The sequence below is a fragment of the Triticum urartu genome, chromosome 3A, assembly GCF_056163025.1.
Source record: "Triticum urartu cultivar PI428250 chromosome 3A, HENAU_Tu73, whole genome shotgun sequence".
Classification (NCBI taxonomy): Eukaryota; Viridiplantae; Streptophyta; class Magnoliopsida; order Poales; family Poaceae; genus Triticum; species Triticum urartu.
In genome coordinates, this window is record NC_141875.1 from 31,971,716 (window position 1) to 31,989,626 (window position 17,911).

Below are 17,911 nucleotides of genomic sequence, written 5' to 3' on the forward strand. Positions count from 1 at the left end.
GTTGGCGGAGGCGATCTGCTCTTGGCGGCGGCACTCGAAGTACATCGTCCAAAGCGTTTCGCTGTCGGGGGCGTACCTCGGCTTGTTCTGCTGCTCCTCCGTCAGGGACGAGCGGATGCGGGCCATCTCGGCCCGCCGAGCCGCCCCTTCGGGCATAGGCAGCACCGGGACGCCGCCGGCGCTCAGCCTCCATGGCCCCGGCACACACATGTCCGGGGGCGCCAGATACTCGGCCTCGTAGACGATGCGCGCCTCCGGCTCTTGGAGGTGGCGACAGGCGAAGCCGTTCGCCGCCGCGCCGTCGCCTGGAAACCTCTCGGCCATTTGTTCGTCGGCGGGAAGGGGGGGTTGCTTTGTGCGCTGGAGAGGGGGGGATGTGAACTGTGGCGTCCACCGGCGGGGAGGTTGCCTTTTATAGCCGCAGCGGGGCGGCGAGAGGCCGCATGCCGGGCGACGCGTGGCGGGAAAGGGCAGGACGCGCGCCGCGGCTCTTTCACTGCGCCGCCCTTGAGGCATCAATGGAGGATGACCGGCGCCGCAGCCTTCGCATTGATTCCCGCGGAAACCGTGGCAATGAGGACGACGAAGCGGCGTCTCGCTGACTCGGCGGGCCCATCCTCGTTCGCGCCAAAATCACTTGCCCTGGCGCCCCCAGCGCGCCGGGTTCGGCCTGGGTCCACCGGCGCCAGTTTCGGCCCAAACCGATGAAAAACGGGCTCCTGATGACGCGACTGGGCCGATTTTTGGGCGCCGGCGCGGAAAAATCATCTGAAGACCTATTGGGGACGTGGCTAGAGATGCTCTAAGACTTGTGCAGCGCCGGCACTCGACTAACAAATACCCATGCTATTTAATAGCTCCAGAGAGTGCATAATATTGCCAATGGGACTTGAGAATCTAGGTTTGCACAAGGCGGAATATAATTTCAACGGAATTGATGTTTCATTGCAGGTTTGTGGATGTTAGGTTAGCTAGTGTGTGCTCCTAAAGTTAACCCGGTGTTTCTTAAAAAAAATAACAGTGTCAGTCTGAATTGATTCCAATCTTTGTATCGATAACTATTTATATCAAAAAGAGATAACTATTTATATCAAACTTTTTTTTCGCGGGCATATCTATCAAACTAGATTAGTAAAGGCTGTGCACAGGGACGTACGGTCACCTGGTCATGCATATACAGCCAGAGAATTTAGTAGACTTTCGGGCGCACCAACCATCTATCTTTCTAAGAACCTTCTTCTCTCTGAGTCACCTGGAGTAATAATTTAGTTAATTTAGTTAATTGACCTATCTCCACTTTATTAACTCGCCAAATCAATATTGACCACGTGGAAATAAGGTTTTTCCCTCTTCTTCCTTTTTGAGAAATTAAATAAGCGTCCCTCTTACATACTGTTAATAATAGTAACATCTGCCTAACATTATTTCACTAGTTTTTGGGTCCACCTGTTTATTATACTTGTTGTACCCCAAGCAGAAGTCTTTGCAACTTAGTCCATCACTTTTCTGTTAAATTGCCAACAATGTGTTGCCTATAAAAAGCTGACAATCAAACTCAAGAAAAAGTGTGACGTTACATGCATACCTATTCTTCAATGACGACACACGGCCTTGACTTTCTTCATACACGTGCACATCAGATGGGATAACATATACTGCCCTGTGTTTTATCTTTGTAATGACGGTTACCATCTGATTATATTATGCAGACAAAACCTACGTGAGGAAAACAAACAACTATCAAATAAAATAATTAGTAAGGCTTCTAGTCTTGTTTAGGCGTGCGTGATACCCATTTAAGCACCAAATAAACTGCGTGTCTGACTCTGAATGGCACCGATTAAAGTAAAAATATCCATCCGTTTAACAAGATTTTTGGCATTTATCGTGACTGATTTAATTTATGATTAGAACTCCATTCAAGATTCAGACTCTATGCAACCATAAATATTGTTGAGAACTGAATTAGGCTCAAATCCTACTGTACTGGTGTATAATCCCTAACCATCCGCAGGGGTTGTGTCTAACATGGGCAAATGCAAATCAACAAGGATTGAATCAGTCAACTAGAAAATTGAATTATAGATCATATCTAAACCATGAAAAAATAAATTTACATGCAACGAAACTAACTCACATTGATGAAATATTATACATATATTATATTTAATTATAATTCCCTTTTTTATCTGGAAATATTTTTTTTTAAGTTGAAGTGTTGAATTGTAAGGGAATGTAATTTTAGTTCCTTATTATGCCCGTCTTTCTTGGCGCGCAAGTCCTAGTACCCTTTTTTCCAAACTTTAATAGAGTAGATAATCTAACACATGACCTAAAATAAAATTGTATGGTAAACTCAAGAAAGTAATAATTTATCTATCTATTTATTATTTTCAAAAACAGAGAATGTTATAATAGTAACGATATTGCAAGAACTAAATTAGCTCGCCGAGAGCATGTATTGAAAACGGTTTGATTCAAGGAAAGTCAATAGTTTTTTATTCTTTAATGGTATGAAGGTGTGAAAGCATGTTGATTCTAGACTAGGAAGATCAAAGGAAGGTCCTAGCAAGAACGAACAAAGTGCATGACTAAAAAGAAGGAAGCAAAAACGGAGAAAACTACTCAGTGTTTACTAAAATATACGATATATATGTTTTTCATATTCTCGAATGAGTGAATGGCCAATAATATTTGTATGAATTTGCACAAAAATAACTACAAAATGATTGTACAACTATTTAGATTGGCAAATATTTTCTTTTGGCTTGCTAAGAACTATTATTATAGGAAATCTATGGTACGATTTATGTCTAAAAGATCCAAATTATTTTTCAAGGATTCGTGGTCAACATATGCAGAAGTTCGACGACACGTTATTATTGCAACAGAGCTAGTGTATTAACTTTTCATCACATATGAGAATTTAAACAAACCAACTCATTATATATATGTACCAAAAGTATATTCTTTTCATGCATATCTCCAAGCCAATTTACTCATTCCTGTGTGTTATGGACAGACATCATGTTGTACTACATGCATCAAGTACGTTGAATCGTAAACCAATACATCAACATCCAAGTTGCTAAAATAAAATAATATCTAGCTCCCACTTACAACACGCTAGAAAACCACATGTAATATGGACCTTTTGGAGGGTGCAAGCATGAAAAATCTCCACCATCACTTCAAATTAAGCACCACAAAGTAATATGCCGCCAGCATATCACTCCACTTCCACAAAATACGTGTACACTTGTAAATGCATCCATCCAAAATAGAAACACCACATTATCTATATATACACCGCCAACACATGTGTACACACCCCACATCAACCACCTCATCATATTGTCTCCAACCCTAGCTAGAACAGCATCTCATCGATCTTAACCTGTAAACATCCACAACACAAGAAAAACAGCACATCATTATTTGCATATGTACCTGGCTTAGCTTAGCTAGCAGCAAAGCCCACACAAGCACACAGACACACACACTCCAGAGAACACCAGGCCAAGAAACCACAGAAAAGCAACCAGCCATGGGGGTGGAGATCCTGAGCTCCACGGGGGAACACTCCTCCCAGTACTCTTCCGGGGCCGCGTCCACGGCCACGACGGAGTCGGGCGTCGGCGGACGGCCGCCGACTGCGCCGAGCCTGCCTGTCGCCATCGCCGACGAGTCCGTGACCTCGCGGTCGGCATCGGCGCAGTCGGCGTCGTCGCGGTTCAAGGGGGTTGTGCCGCAGCCCAACGGGCGGTGGGGCGCCCAGATCTACGAGCGCCACGCGCGCGTCTGGCTCGGCACGTTCCCGGACGAGGACTCGGCGGCGCGCGCCTATGACGTGGCCGCGCTCCGGTACCGGGGCCGCGAGGCCACCACCAACTTCCCCTGCGCGGCCGCAGAGGCGGAGCTCGCCTTCCTGGCGGCGCACTCCAAGGCCGAGATCGTCGACATGCTCCGGAAGCACACCTACGCGGACGAGCTGCGCCAGGGCCTTCGTCGCGGCCGCGGCATGGGGGCGCGCGCCCAGCCGACGCCGTCGTGGGCGCGGGAGCCCCTCTTCGAGAAGGCCGTGACCCCGAGTGACGTCGGCAAGCTCAACCGCCTCGTGGTGCCGAAGCAGCACGCCGAGAAGCACTTCCCCCTGAAGCGCACGCCGGAGACGACAACGACAACCGGTAAGGGGGTGCTGCTCAACTTCGAGGACAGCGAGGGGAAAGTGTGGAGGTTCCGGTACTCGTACTGGAACAGCAGCCAGAGCTACGTCCTCACCAAGGGTTGGAGCCGCTTCGTCCGTGAGAAGGGCCTCGGTGCCGGCGACTCCATCGTGTTCTCGTGCTCGGCCTACGGGCAGGAGAAGCAGTTCTTCATCGACTGCAAGAAGAACAAGACGATGGCGAGCTGCCCCGCTGACGGCGGCGCCGCAACGGCGTCGCCGCCTGTGGCAGAGGCAGCTAATGGAGAACAAGTCCGTGTCGTGAGGCTGTTTGGCGTCGACATCGCCGGAGAGAAGAGGGGGCGAGTGGCGCAGGCGGAGCAGGAGTTGTTCAAGAGGCAATGCGTGGCACACAGCCAGCACTCTCCTGCCCTAGGTGCCTTCGTCTTATAGCATCTGCACATACAGCTCTATATTCCTCTCCGGTTCTCCTCCGTCTTTATTCTGGTTGTTACATGCATGATATATGTTGATCTGTCTGTGGATTAGAATAATTTTGTTCCTGAATTTTGCATAGAACTCGTTCTTAAGTCCGATTGCAAAATGAGTTGTATGTAATTATGTGTGTGTAGTGTGTACACCACTAGGAATTCTAGCTAGAGAGATCATAATAATCCTACGATGTTGTTGCATATATATATCTATATATGTACTATCATCTTGACACATCAATAAATTCATTCTGCCATCTAATTAAGAGATGTGTTTCCTGTATGTTTCAATCAAGATTTGTTCACTACTCCAATTGATATCCCTCGCAACCACATAAGCAAGCAATAAGAAACCATTGCTAAATCAGTATTTTCCATACATGCATGGAAAATTATGGGCATTGAGAGCTTACACATGACAAATAATTGAATTGTTTGCTGTCATGGATTGTGTTACATTCACATGGCTAAATTTGTCAGTTTTATCTTCATTTGCATTCATTTTTGGCATATGTTGCTATATCTTGCTTCAGTGGGTCTCCGTTAGATATGATTGAACATCTCGCTCACACTAGATGCTTCAACTTCATCATTCTTACATTAGTATTTCATATACCAAAAAGGAGTGCATTAATTTATATGTACCTATCAATCAAGTAATGTTTATCTTCATGTTAGTTTTCAACTTTTGCCTGTATAATGTTCACGACCCTATTGTTTAAGATCTTGCTAGCTTAAATTATAATATTACATCAATCTACTGCACCTCTTTAAAATGATCAGAAGCTTTACCAAACCATGAATATACTACTAAGGGACACTTAGGTTTATATGAATCCCTATTTTGTTTCTGAGCTTTGAGTTATGTAACGATCTGACCATATTGTTATTGACCAGATTTGTTAGTGTAAACAGCATATATACGACTGCGGAGAAGTATATTGATGACTACCTAAAACTGAGCCATGATAGATTTATTCGAAGCAGAAAAGATTGAATACCGTCTATGTTTGCATGCATACAAGTAAGAAGTAATATATTTGATTTTACTTGCTTCTTGGTCTTCGATTGTGTTATAGTTGACTTGATTAGTTCGCTCACATAGCTAAATTTCTCCATCGCTTTCTCATGTTTTGTAAGAAGTAATACATACCTGGTATCGAAGAGGTATGTGTATGATTTTTTTTTGCGGGAAAGGTATGTATATGCTTTAAAACATGATATGTGAAGTAACTTTTTCTACAAATGATTTTCATGCAAATAACACTATCTAATAGACACTAGAACAAAGGGTAGTAAGTAGTAACCTAGCTAGGTCAGTTATACGTATGTACTTATTTCATAAGAGCCTCACTTAAATTTCTGATCAAGGTATTTCACATCAATATATGAAAGCTTCTATCTCTGATGAAAATTTAGCATCTTTTGCATAAGTAACACACCGTGCTGATTAAATGTCATTTTCTTATTTTAATAGATGCATGCACATTACACACACTGTAAATTTAGAATAATGTACTGAAGTTATGGATGTACTCATGTTATAAATATGTTCACATACAAAAAATGAACAAACCATAATCGTACATTGGACAAAAGCAGCAAGGTTTGTTGTAGTTGCAGGCTTGCAGCCAGTTAATTTTCTGTATTGAGCATGCCCAGTTGGTCTTATTTCTGTGCTGTCTTTTATGGTTGCACATGGTCAATCATGTTTTGCACACAAATGTGTCCGAAATCGAGCACACAAGTATTTTTCTTTGTATATATACTTAGATAGGCTCCATTATGTTGTTTCAAATAGATGCCACATCTCTGCTTTATTCCAATATATGTGTCAATTATGTGATCTGAAGATATGTTAACATCCAGGAATCATAAATATCTCAATAGACAGTCTGAGTTATATTGGAGACAATATGGTAGAGATCGTACCCATTGCTAAATGGACATGTCATGATTGCTGACTATCAAAAAAAATACCAATCCACAAGTGGTATATATTTTTTCGGAAATACTAACGCCCACACGTGTGGGCGTTTGCATCTAGCCCACACGCATGGATCAACGTCGGTTTGAGTTTGCACGAATCTTGGCATGTTTTGCCAGATTTTTTTATGCCACGTAGGATTGAGCTGGTGTGTGGGCATTCATCCCCTCACCCACACGTCTGTTTCCCCACGCGGAGGTGTTGGTGTGTGGGCGTTTAGCAGTTCGCCCACACGTTAGTTTTCAACGCACGCAGAGGGGCTGGTGTGTGGGCGTTTATCAGTTCGCCCACACACCCGTCTTCTCTCCCACACCCAAAGCTATCAATTGCCATGTGTATTGCAAGGTACATGGCAATTGCCCTAGTATGCTTGTAAGCAGATGGCAACTCTCTTTTTACCCGACCATGTTATTTTGCCATGTCTTTTTGCAGTGCTACATGGCAACTGCCTAGTGTTTAGTAGATGACAACTCCTAAAGATACCACCGCGCCCACACGCCTGTCTCCTCTCCCACACCCAAAGTTGTCAGTTGCCATGTGTTTTGCAGGGTACATGGCAACTGCCCCTAGTGTGCTTGTAAGCAGATGGCAACTCTCTCTTTACCCGACCATGTTATTTTGTCATGTCTTTTTGTAGTGCTACATGGCAACTGCCTAGTGTTAGTAGGTGGCAACTCCTAAAGTTTTCAAATCATGGCAACTATAGTAGACCACACAACACATGGCAACAGCTGCAGTTGTCTAAAAATGGCATCTGGCAGTTGACCTGAGATGGCAACTGCAGTTGAGCAACCATGGCAACTATAGTTGTCCGACATGGCAACTGTAGTTCAGCAACATGGCAACTATAGTTGTCCGACATGGCAACTGTAGTTCAGCAACATGGCAATTGCACTTAAATGAACATGGAAGAGGGTCCGGACCATGACAACTGCGGGGACGCGTGGTGACAGTCACGCGGGGCATGCGCGACCATGAGGTAGGAGGCCTGACGTACGGATGTGTGGGCGTTATCTATTTTGCCCACACGTAGGCGTGTGGGAGGGACCGCGAGGCAAAAAAGAGGCGTGTGGGCATTACTTGTTTTGCCAACACATAGGCGTGTGGGCTGGTTCTCTTAGACACCACACAAAACGTGTGACAAGACCCCTTAACGTTCACACATGTGGGCGTTATCGGCTACCTTTTTTTTTAAGGAAAGGACGGGGACCAATTCATAGTAATATTGTACACCCACTATAATTTGCTATTTAGCTAGGCAACTTGCAGATTGATATGCAATAACAGCAGCCAACTTGCATGAGCAGGAACTACTAGGTGGGTTCATTGTACCCACTCAACATTACATTCAGTTAAGCTTAAGTCTACACAGAGATATTGCTGGGATGTTGTATGCAGGACCCCGATGCAGCATCAATAATAGGGCCACAGTTTTAGAAAAGCTAGACACCACTTGGACCCTCGATCTATGACACACACAGGCTACAAATGACACAAAATAAAAAGGCATATACGTACTCCCTCCGTCCGCGAATAAGTGTACGTCTAGCTTTTGTCTTAAGTCAAAGTTTTGAAATTTTGACCAACTATATACAAAAAACTAATAACATATATGACATCAAATTGGTATATTATGAAAATACATTTCAAAATAGATCTAGTGATATTAATTTAGTGTCATAAATGCTAGTACTTTTCCCTATAAAGTTGGTCAAAGTTTTAAAATTTTGACATAGGACAAAAGTTAGAAGTACATTTATTCGCGGACGAAGGGAGTACAATGAAACATCCCAGCTTCAACTGGTGAAATATCTTGGCATGCTTTCACTTCCAACACCCATATAGATTAAGACATGAGAAAACCCATGAAAAGACCTCATATTTTCTGCTTCAACATCCATATAAATATTTAACTTCGTGAAAAGACACATTTACATCTATTATATAGGCTTAGACTATGAGAAAACTTGTGAAAATACCTCATGTTTTCTGCTTCAACATCCATATAATTATGTAACTTCATGAAAAGGCACATTTACATCTATTATATAGGCCTAGATTATGAGAAAACCGATGAAACGTCCTCATTTTTTCGGCTTCAACATCCATATATTTCTTAATTAAGGATGTTTGTGGTGAAACAATTATTGTTTTGGTTATGGTCTCTTATATCTGCAGTTATCTTGTTAGTTAGCGATGTTCTAACAAAGCGGTACATGTTCTGTTTCACAAAGATGGGAGAATTCTCCAACTCATGTGGTCTACATCATTTTTATTGCATCTAAATATTAATAGGGATTCATACTAGCTTCCACTATAGTTAGCATAAAAGGTTGGACCTCACCGTGATAACCGGGATTTAAATTATTGCATAGACGTTGCACACGCGATTTTCGTAATTGAGATCATTTCAATTTGTTGGTAAAGAATGTTTCACTTTGTAGGTGCCATAGTTTAGGCCCCGCTTAGATCATAGGCTAAGTGTTCTTTTCTCTCCTAATATCTTCTCCTATAGGGTTCCCCGTTAAGAGTCACTTATGTACAGTGGTCGACCCACTTCCCTATGTGCTCTGCTTGCCGGAGAAGAGAAGGGAAAGGAGCACGGCTAAGATGTGTACATATCACGTCTAGCCAGAGTCTTGCATTTAGGGCATATATTGTCATGTTGGAGTCGGAGCATGCCATTGCCGTATTTGAGCTGTGCACGGTGACTATCAGCGGCCTTCCTACAGTGTGCAACCGAAGGAAGCAAAACCAGTGTTTCCCTAAGTAAGCTCGCTAGGTCAAGGCCTTCCCTTCTTCCATTGATTTGGTGGCCGTCGTGATGGAGTTGGAGAAGCTGGGAGGTGGAGCTCGAGATCCTGGCGACTGGGAAGTAGCTCGCCTACATGGGCGATTGCAGAGGAACTACAACACTTGTTGTGATCTTCGGCTAGTGGCGATCGAAAGTCGGTCTTCAATGCATCTCTGGTGTATCTTCTGGCCAAAGGGTGGCCTATTGGAGCATCGATGTCCACAGCTTATCGGCGCCAACTCATCTTCTTTCTCCCGACATGGAGCCTTTATAGGAGGCAGGGCTGTTTAGGCTTGGAGTCCACCAAACCCTTTTTGGCTCCAACTGGCTATATAGCGCGGCGGCGATCTTGCCATCTCAAGTGGTGTCGGTGATGTCAAGGGTGTATATGAGCAGAGGATGCAATTTGGACCTGATTTTGAACTCGATTTAGGGTCCTTCCTAAAAAAAATAGGGACATGTTTGTGTTTTCCTCTCTTTCGAGTCTTGTTGAAAGCTTCACACGATTACCACTTTGTGATTGATAGAAGCTCTGGGACCCGTCTATGGTTCAAAGAGAAAAAAAATATTATTTCAGATAAAACACATTCAAACAAACTGTGCATAAACACATATGTAATTGAACCAACTGCGTCGATGTGTTTTTACTACTGTTTCCTATATATCCATATTAATTGACGCGACTCTATACAATGTCTTGCTCACATGGCATAGACGTTGTGTTAATTAATTGGGATAGGCGGGGGTACCATTTACCGTTTCGCTTTTCTTTTGTTCGCTGTAGTTTACTGCTACTCAATTGAGCATATATATAATATAAGAGAAAAAAGAATCTCAGCAGCTATTACGTACGTGTCTCGCAGGACTGACTGCTGGAGTAATGGGACGGTGTACACGTAGCAATTGGTGTGGGTCAGGCTTGTCCTTTTCTAATATGTACCAGACGGGCGTACACAACAAGGGCTCGCACTCACTGTAACTGTAGCGGCGGACAGAAAAATTCAAGAGGATGTACCGCGGTCACAGTCACCGCATCAATCTACTAGCAGTACTGTTGTACCTATCTACTACTCCTACTATGTAGGTGGTGGCGTCTTCTGTGCGTACGGTCACAGGCCATGGCATGCTGCTTTTGGTAGTACACTGAGACATAGTAGTATATTTATTCTCATCTATCTAGGCTTGGTCAATATAGGCCAACTCCAGGTTCGAGCAGTACTAGGCCAATACGACAACGTACTTGCGCCGATTCACACTCTCATGTCATCCTCTCTTGCCTCACTAATGCACGCTCATAGTACTATTTGGGCCAACTCCCACGCACTAACCCCAATGGTCCGGCCGTGTCGGTTTAAGGGTAAACAGACAAAAACACGACCCAACACGCGGGAGCAAATGGAAAAATATTTGTTTTCGATTCACTTCCGACCCATTTATGGCCCAAACTTAGTCCCCGTTTGTGTCAATGCTGTGGACGGGCGGGACGCACGCCCTTGTCCTCCTCTGACCCGCCTGTCAGGGACACATACGCTCATTTTCTCACCCCTATGAGGCCTGCCCTCCTCCCCCGCCCGCCATAGCCGCCACCACCGCCCATTGCCGACCGCCTCCTTGCTGTCTTGCCCGACAGTCCAAACCACGACCATCGCTTTAGCTTCTCCGGTGTTTGCCAGGCTTGCAGAAGGCCACTTTCCAGAAGTCAACTTGGAGATCATTGCAGCAAGGGGTACTACCTAGCTGATGGTATCTATCCTTAGTAGTCAACTCTTTTGAAGACAATACCCAGTCCGCAAGGAGAGAAGAGACAGAGATTTACCAAATGCAAGAGAGTGCTAGGAATGATGTAGAGCGTGCTCTTGGTATGCTTCAATCTCAATGCAGTATCGTTCGACACCCCGCACTAACATGGAGCACCGAGAAGCTTTGGCAGGTGATGATTGCTTGTGTGATCATGCACAACATGATCGTGAAGGATGAGCGTGCTACGACCAAGGGTTTGATTTTCAGGGTGAAAATATTATGCCAGGGCACCGAGGAACGGCAACGTTTGAACAATTCACCTCATTCTATCATGAAATATGTGATTGGCATACTCATATGCAGCTCCGGGATGACTTGGTTGAGTACATGTGGACTCACATTGGCAACCAATAGATCTATTAGTTCAATTTCTTTTCATGAAAAATGATTTTGATTGGGTTGTGAAACTGTTTGATATTGTTTTTATTTCGATTGGGTTGTAAGACTATTTTGGATGTGAAACTATTTGATTATGAACTATTTGCTATGTTTGATTTTAGCTTAAAGAATGCATATGGGCCTCCAGCCACCGGATGAGATGCGGCAAAGATGAGGCCACGCGTTGGGCGCACGGCCGCCGCATCCAAGAAAATGGGTGGATGTCACCCCATTGCCATCTCCAAATGGACAAAATCCGGACAACAGACGTCCGTTTGGGGTCGTGCGTTGGAGTTAGCCTCATGCACTCCCTCTATATGTTCACCAATGAAGCTAGACAACCCATGCTCAGAATGAGGGTTGTATCAGCAAAAAGTGCACGAGGCTATTAGTGACAAGCCAACTCGGCCAATAGACCCCGTGCGGCGGCTAAACGGCACATTGTGGTTGGTCGATGAGTTTTTTACCGCACTCTATCATGTTTGTTGATGGTGATTCCCCTTTTCGTGATTTTGTGGATGAATAGTGTTCGGACCTGCCAAGTTTGTGGACTTTTGTTGCTATTAGAGCATCTCTTAAATGGACTGAGCCAGGTTTTTCTTTCTACTTCTTCTCATCTGTCGGGGCAGTGATCTGATTGTCTGCCCTATTGAGATATATCCCGTCTTTCTTCATCAATTTAGGATTTTGGGTTGAGTTGGTTGAAGCATGAAGTCGATATGGTATCCAAGCCAAAATGTCGCAAGTCCAAGATCCTGTCAATGCAGTAGTTAAAGAAAAAGATTCTACGGTCTATATCGATTCCATGTCTAAGAACTAAATATGTCTAGACGTGAGGAGGAGTATTGAAATATATCCTGCCTCTCTCTAGGCAAATGCTAGGCCATTTAATCTTTTGGAGCAGTACCAGGGAATACGACAACGTACTTGGAGTGGAGCGATTCACACTCTCATGCATGCATCGTTTGGGCACTGGCTACCTCACCAATGCATGCTCAGAATGTGCATGTACTAACTGTGCATGTTCACCAATGCGTCAAGGCAATGCATGCTCAGAATGTACATGCACTACTCCTGTGTCCATGACAAGCGTGTGTATATGCGCCTGTGTGCGCGAAGGGAGAGAGAGAGTTCTCAGACCTCCTCCCTCTCTCCTGTTGCCTACCTTGTCGTCTCTTGTGTGCTGGCCAATGAAAACCCGTGCACGGTCGTAGGACAAGGCCATGAATGCTTCACGTGCAGTCAGGCGTCAAAAGCTTTCTTCGCCGTCAATGGTCACCGGTCAATGGTTCCACCGGCCGCGTGCGTATGTGCATCGTCAAGTCTTGCCAATCATGTCATGCGTCTCTTTAGCAATGCAATGTGTGTGCATATTTTACATGATACTTTCAATACTGCTACTATGTGCTGGGAACAAAAATTAGATTAGAACACTGCCTCGTTCCTCTGCACCCGCAAATGAGCAGGAAAGCAACAAAGTGGTCATCCATTCCCGCCAAACCATACATAAAGAAGATTCCTAACCCTTTTCTGAAAAGGGGGCTGGAACACCCAGCTTTCGTGTAATTCTAACGCACACAACCATATTTCATTTAAGTTGATGAAGCCGAAATTTACATAACATAACCAACTAGGAATGAACCACGTAGTATTAGAAAAAAAAACCGACAGAACCATGCCAGCAGCAAACTCTTAGAGCATCTCCACTCGTTGGCATCCCCAGGAGGCATTTCTTTCGCCCCTTGGGGGGCTGCCGGCGAATTTTTTTGCCTGGGGGCGCAAATCTTTCCACTCGTTGTGCCCCCCAGGAGCAGTGTTGAGGCTCAAGTAGGCAGCGGCATTTCGTCGAGCAGGTCACAGGCGATGCCGTGGGCACGCTCCGGTGCATACAGGCCCTGCTCGCGGCGCAGTCCCTCCATTTGGAGAGGCCAGGGGAGGAAGCGAGTCCTGCGACGTCGTGCTCCATGTACTCGAAGACGGGGTAGATGCTGGCGGAGGAGCGGGAGGTGATGAGGCCGTGGATGCCAATCACGTCCGCGCTGCCCCACGGCATGCTGCTGGAGGTCTTCAGGCGGCTGCCGGTCGTGGCGGTGTGCCGCCGCTAGCGCCGCGTCGTGTCCCGCGCGCCCGGCCTCCCCGCCCCACCACTTCGGCTTCTTCCGCAACCACGGCCCGTCCGCGCTGCCGCCGTTCGTCCTTACCACGGGCGTCACGCTCGCGCCCCATCAACGGCGTTGGGTGCGCGTCCACTGCCGACACAGGAGGAGGAGGAGGGGGAGGAAGAGGTGCCAGTCGCTTCGCCGCTGATACTGCTGCGGAGGTCGCTGCTGCTATGTAGCAGCGTGCGCGCCTAGGATGGCACCGGCACCGCGGCTGCGGGGATGCAGATAGGGTGGCAGCAGCAAGAGCAATACGCGGAGCGTGGCGGAGCTCGTGGGTGCCGTGGGCGTGCGGAGCGTGGCGGAGCTCGCGGGCGCCGTGGGCGCGGGTGGGCTCGCGGCGGGGCAGGTCGTGGACCTCGCCAGGGAGGGCGCCGACGTCGGCCTCGCCAAGCTGGAGTACATCCACGTGCACAAGACGGCGTGGCTCCTGGAGGCCGGGGCGGTGTGCGGCGCCATCGTCGCCGGAGAAGACGACGAGGAGGTCGAGGGCGTCCGCCGCCTCCCCGCACCGTCCGTCGTGGCCTCGCCCCTGGCCTGCACCCCACACCTCGCGCCCCGCACCCCGCCGTGGCTGCGCACCCTGCTGCGCCCGTGGATGGAGAGAAGGAGAAGAGAAGAGAGAAGCACGTGGATGGGCCCCGGAGGAAAAGTAAGGAGAGAGGGAGTGGGAGGCTAACGGCGGGCCCAAGGCATGCAAAGCGGTCTCTCTCCTCCCCCAGCTGCCCCCCGGGATCCTGGGTTTGGGGTGGGCTCGCCGGCCGTATTTTTGCCCAAATCCGGCGATAATTGAGGTCGTGGGGGCGTGACTGGGTCTTTTTTTTGCCGCCGGCGACGAAAAAGTGCTCTTGGGGGCCTTCCTGGGGAGCCGGCTGGTGATGCCCTTAGTATCGCCATGCCCGTGCCCGTGCACCAATTCCCATACAACGCACTCGAGGCCGAAATTAGCTTCACCTCTTCTCCTTTTTCATGTCTATTTTGCATGTTGTTCTGCAACTAGTTGGTATCTACTTGTAGTGTTTTGCACTTTATTAAATTTTTCAATAACAAGTGTTGTCAAATTTGATTATTGTATTTGCCAAGAGTCTTCAATAATTGACCCTCGCTAGCATCAAGTGTGGTCGAAAAAATCAAGGAGGAAAGTGTGTGTTTGTCTAGACTGACAAAATATAGTGTGTATAGATTTTATTTTTCAAAAGTCAAGTTTCATAAAATGTTTGACCAAGTTTTTTATAGAAACTGTGCACATATATAATACAAAATTAATATCATTAGATACGTCGAGAAACATATTGTATGTTATATTTATTTTGCATTGTTAATGTTGATACTTTTAACTAAAATCTTCGTCAAACTTTGTGAAGTTTCATTTTTGGAAAAAATAAATACACTCGCTATATTTTGGAAGGAAGGAGCATTGCAAGGTATATGTATGTTATATTTATTTTGCATTGTTAATGTTGATCGACTGGCTTTCTTTCCTCTTAGGTTTCACCCTAGGTCCTTGATGTTTTTTTATATCATTGGCACAATTTTAAGGCTTTTTTTAGAAAATACATATTTATTGCAAGGTATACAATTACGTTGAAAATCAGTTTTAGATAAATATGGACCAACTTTTTTTGTTTCTGACGGGCTACACACGCATATATGCTTCAACATTTGATTCTTATATGTTATATTTTATTTTTCTTATCAGATCATTAGTTATACATGATGTAGCTTGAAACTTAGTAGTTCCCTTTTTAAGGCAAGTGTTGCTACTGATGATAAATTCGTATTATCCATACATAAAGCACAAATGATGGGAATACTATAGCGACCATGGGTGCTTATGCCTGAACGTTCCTAAAAGAAAGTGGGCATCCGCATAATTCAAAATAATTTTACAGTGCACATTGTACAAAAGTATGTCCACTACCAAGATTTGCCAACGAGATGTAAACAGGTTCATGATTTTACAAAAAAACATGCACACACTTCTACAAATAGTTGGTATATTTTGTCCAACAATATACTATTTTTGCGTAGATCACGAACATGTCTGTCTTTTGCACATTGCAAGTAGCCATTCTTTCTGTGAGAGCAAGTAGCTCACATTCTAATACACAACAAACATGATTCTTGTTTTTAAAAATGAAATGTGCAAGTGCACATAGTTGCTGATGAGGTAATTTTACAATGTGTCTACTTAAAAGCCCGTACTTAATGAACGACACCTCATTTTTGTGACAAAGACATATACATATTGACTAGAAATCCGGCACCCCATCTACGACCGGTTTCTCTGGTTAATCGCCGAACACGGTCTAACCACTATTCGGAGCATATCCTAGGCTAGAATGTGACAGTGGAAGAAATTTGAATCGGACTAGGTGTGGATTCATGCATGGATTTATGTCTCTAGCTAGACCCATTCAAGCCAAGGGGGAAAGCATGATCACCACAAAACGATTTGTAGGGTCCAAATTTTGTTAGAATGGAGAGCCACTTGTGGGTTTCCAAGGGAAAACCTTTTCCATGGTTTCGGACTAGCAGCACACAGTATCAGACCCAACAAGTTGCTGGCTCAAGTTTCCATCTCCAACCAGCCACCCTCAATTCCACCTCTTGCAACTTGCAACCTGTTCATATCAAAGGACAACCAACTTGTCCCTTAGCTGGCCTAGCTATTCGATCACCTTTATGATCGATCGATGTATATGGTTCAAAGAATGGAGCTTATTGCCACTTGCACCTAGAATACTATAGTAGGTTTCTGGTGATCATATGTTGAGCATATGCAGATTCAAAGAACCTCTCGTCCATATGGAACTAGGCAGCAGGCAAATTCTGTGGATGGCGTCACAGATGCATGCATGGAGCCATGGACAGATAAGAATTGTAAAATGCACACCCTTTTTCATTTTAATATCACCTTGATGATATCCCCTGCTGCAACTTGCATATATTCTGCAGCTGGTGATCGTCCTTGGTTTTGGTCCATGCATGTATGCAAGAACGCATGCTAGCTGCGGACGCAGTGTTGGTTTGGTCAAGTTCATGGAATCCACTCGGAGCGTATGTCGAGAGTAGACTTTGACAGGAAAATTTTCCAGGTCTGGGGAGTTTGGAGTTAACTTGTGGCAACGTCCTAGCTGCTTCGCATTGCGCACACGCACATTTCATGGGCGTCTTATTATTTTAGCAACACTAATACTCACTCAGCTTTGGCAAACAGATGGCTTCCTGAAAAACGTGCAATCAAAACTTTTTTTTTCTTTTTGCGGTGGAATGAAAGCTTAGCTTTGACTAGCATTCTTTAGAAAAATATCTTAGTTGGGTAAAAGATGAAATGGTTGTTATGGAAACTATTCTCGTAATATAAAATGGACACCTTTTATATACTCCCATGAGTATGTTCTCCCACACACCTCTTAAAAGAATCTATTATGCTTAGTTATCATCTCCAGTATATCTCATTAGTTATTTTATGACATCCCAATATTGCTAGTATAAAAAAAATTACCATGGCCCAGCAAGTGCTAAATATCACCGGTAAAACAATTCATGGCAAGAAGCACCTAATTTGTAGCCCCAGCCTGCCAACAGATGAACAGGCAATCTGCAAGTGCTGCATCGATCATTGCCCAGCAAGTGCTAAATCTACAAGTGTTACACACTCATCTTTTCTCTGTGTAAAAAGGTTAACATATAGAAAAATGCTACATCTTTGATAAAAAGATACAAGTGCATCTCAAGATAAACTCATAATCTGCTTCTAAAGGCAGGGACAAGCTTCAAATTCACACTCAAACTTTTGCAGAATACCAACACTCTTTTTTCTAGGTGTTGTAGAATGATATGGATGAACCTACAATTTTTCTTTCCTGTTTTTCTTTTTGCGGGGAGATAGGTGTACTTAATATGTAAAATAGAATGTATGAAGTTGCATTTTTTGGGGGTAAAATGCACAAAATAATTGTGATATTGACGGTTATTCATAATGAAGGAAATTAATATCATCACATAGTACATCTTCTCCGCGCTTGGAGTTCTCAGCATCTTATTGATTAATTAACTGGGATACGTACCTCAATTTGTTTGATGCCACTTGTGTCTGGAATATCTTGGCATGTTATCAAAGCGGCGGCATCT

At 44.9% G+C, this 17,911-nt stretch overlaps 1 protein-coding gene across 1 annotated transcript; it reads left to right on the forward strand.

Moving 5' to 3' along the window:
• Positions 1 to 3,295: 3,295 nt before the first annotated feature.
• On the forward strand, positions 3,296 to 4,918 carry LOC125542489 (AP2/ERF and B3 domain-containing protein Os01g0141000). The gene has a single exon (XM_048705543.2). It carries the CDS (start codon positions 3,548 to 3,550, stop codon positions 4,616 to 4,618), a length of 1,071 nt encoding a protein of 356 aa, XP_048561500.1. The 5' UTR covers positions 3,296 to 3,547; the 3' UTR covers positions 4,619 to 4,918.
• Positions 4,919 to 17,911: the final 12,993 nt, after the last annotated feature.

Coding starts and splice junctions, on each gene's coding strand:
- LOC125542489 (XM_048705543.2), top strand. CDS start 3,548: ATGGGGGTGGAGATCCTGAGCTCCACGGGGGAACACTCCTCCCAGTAC.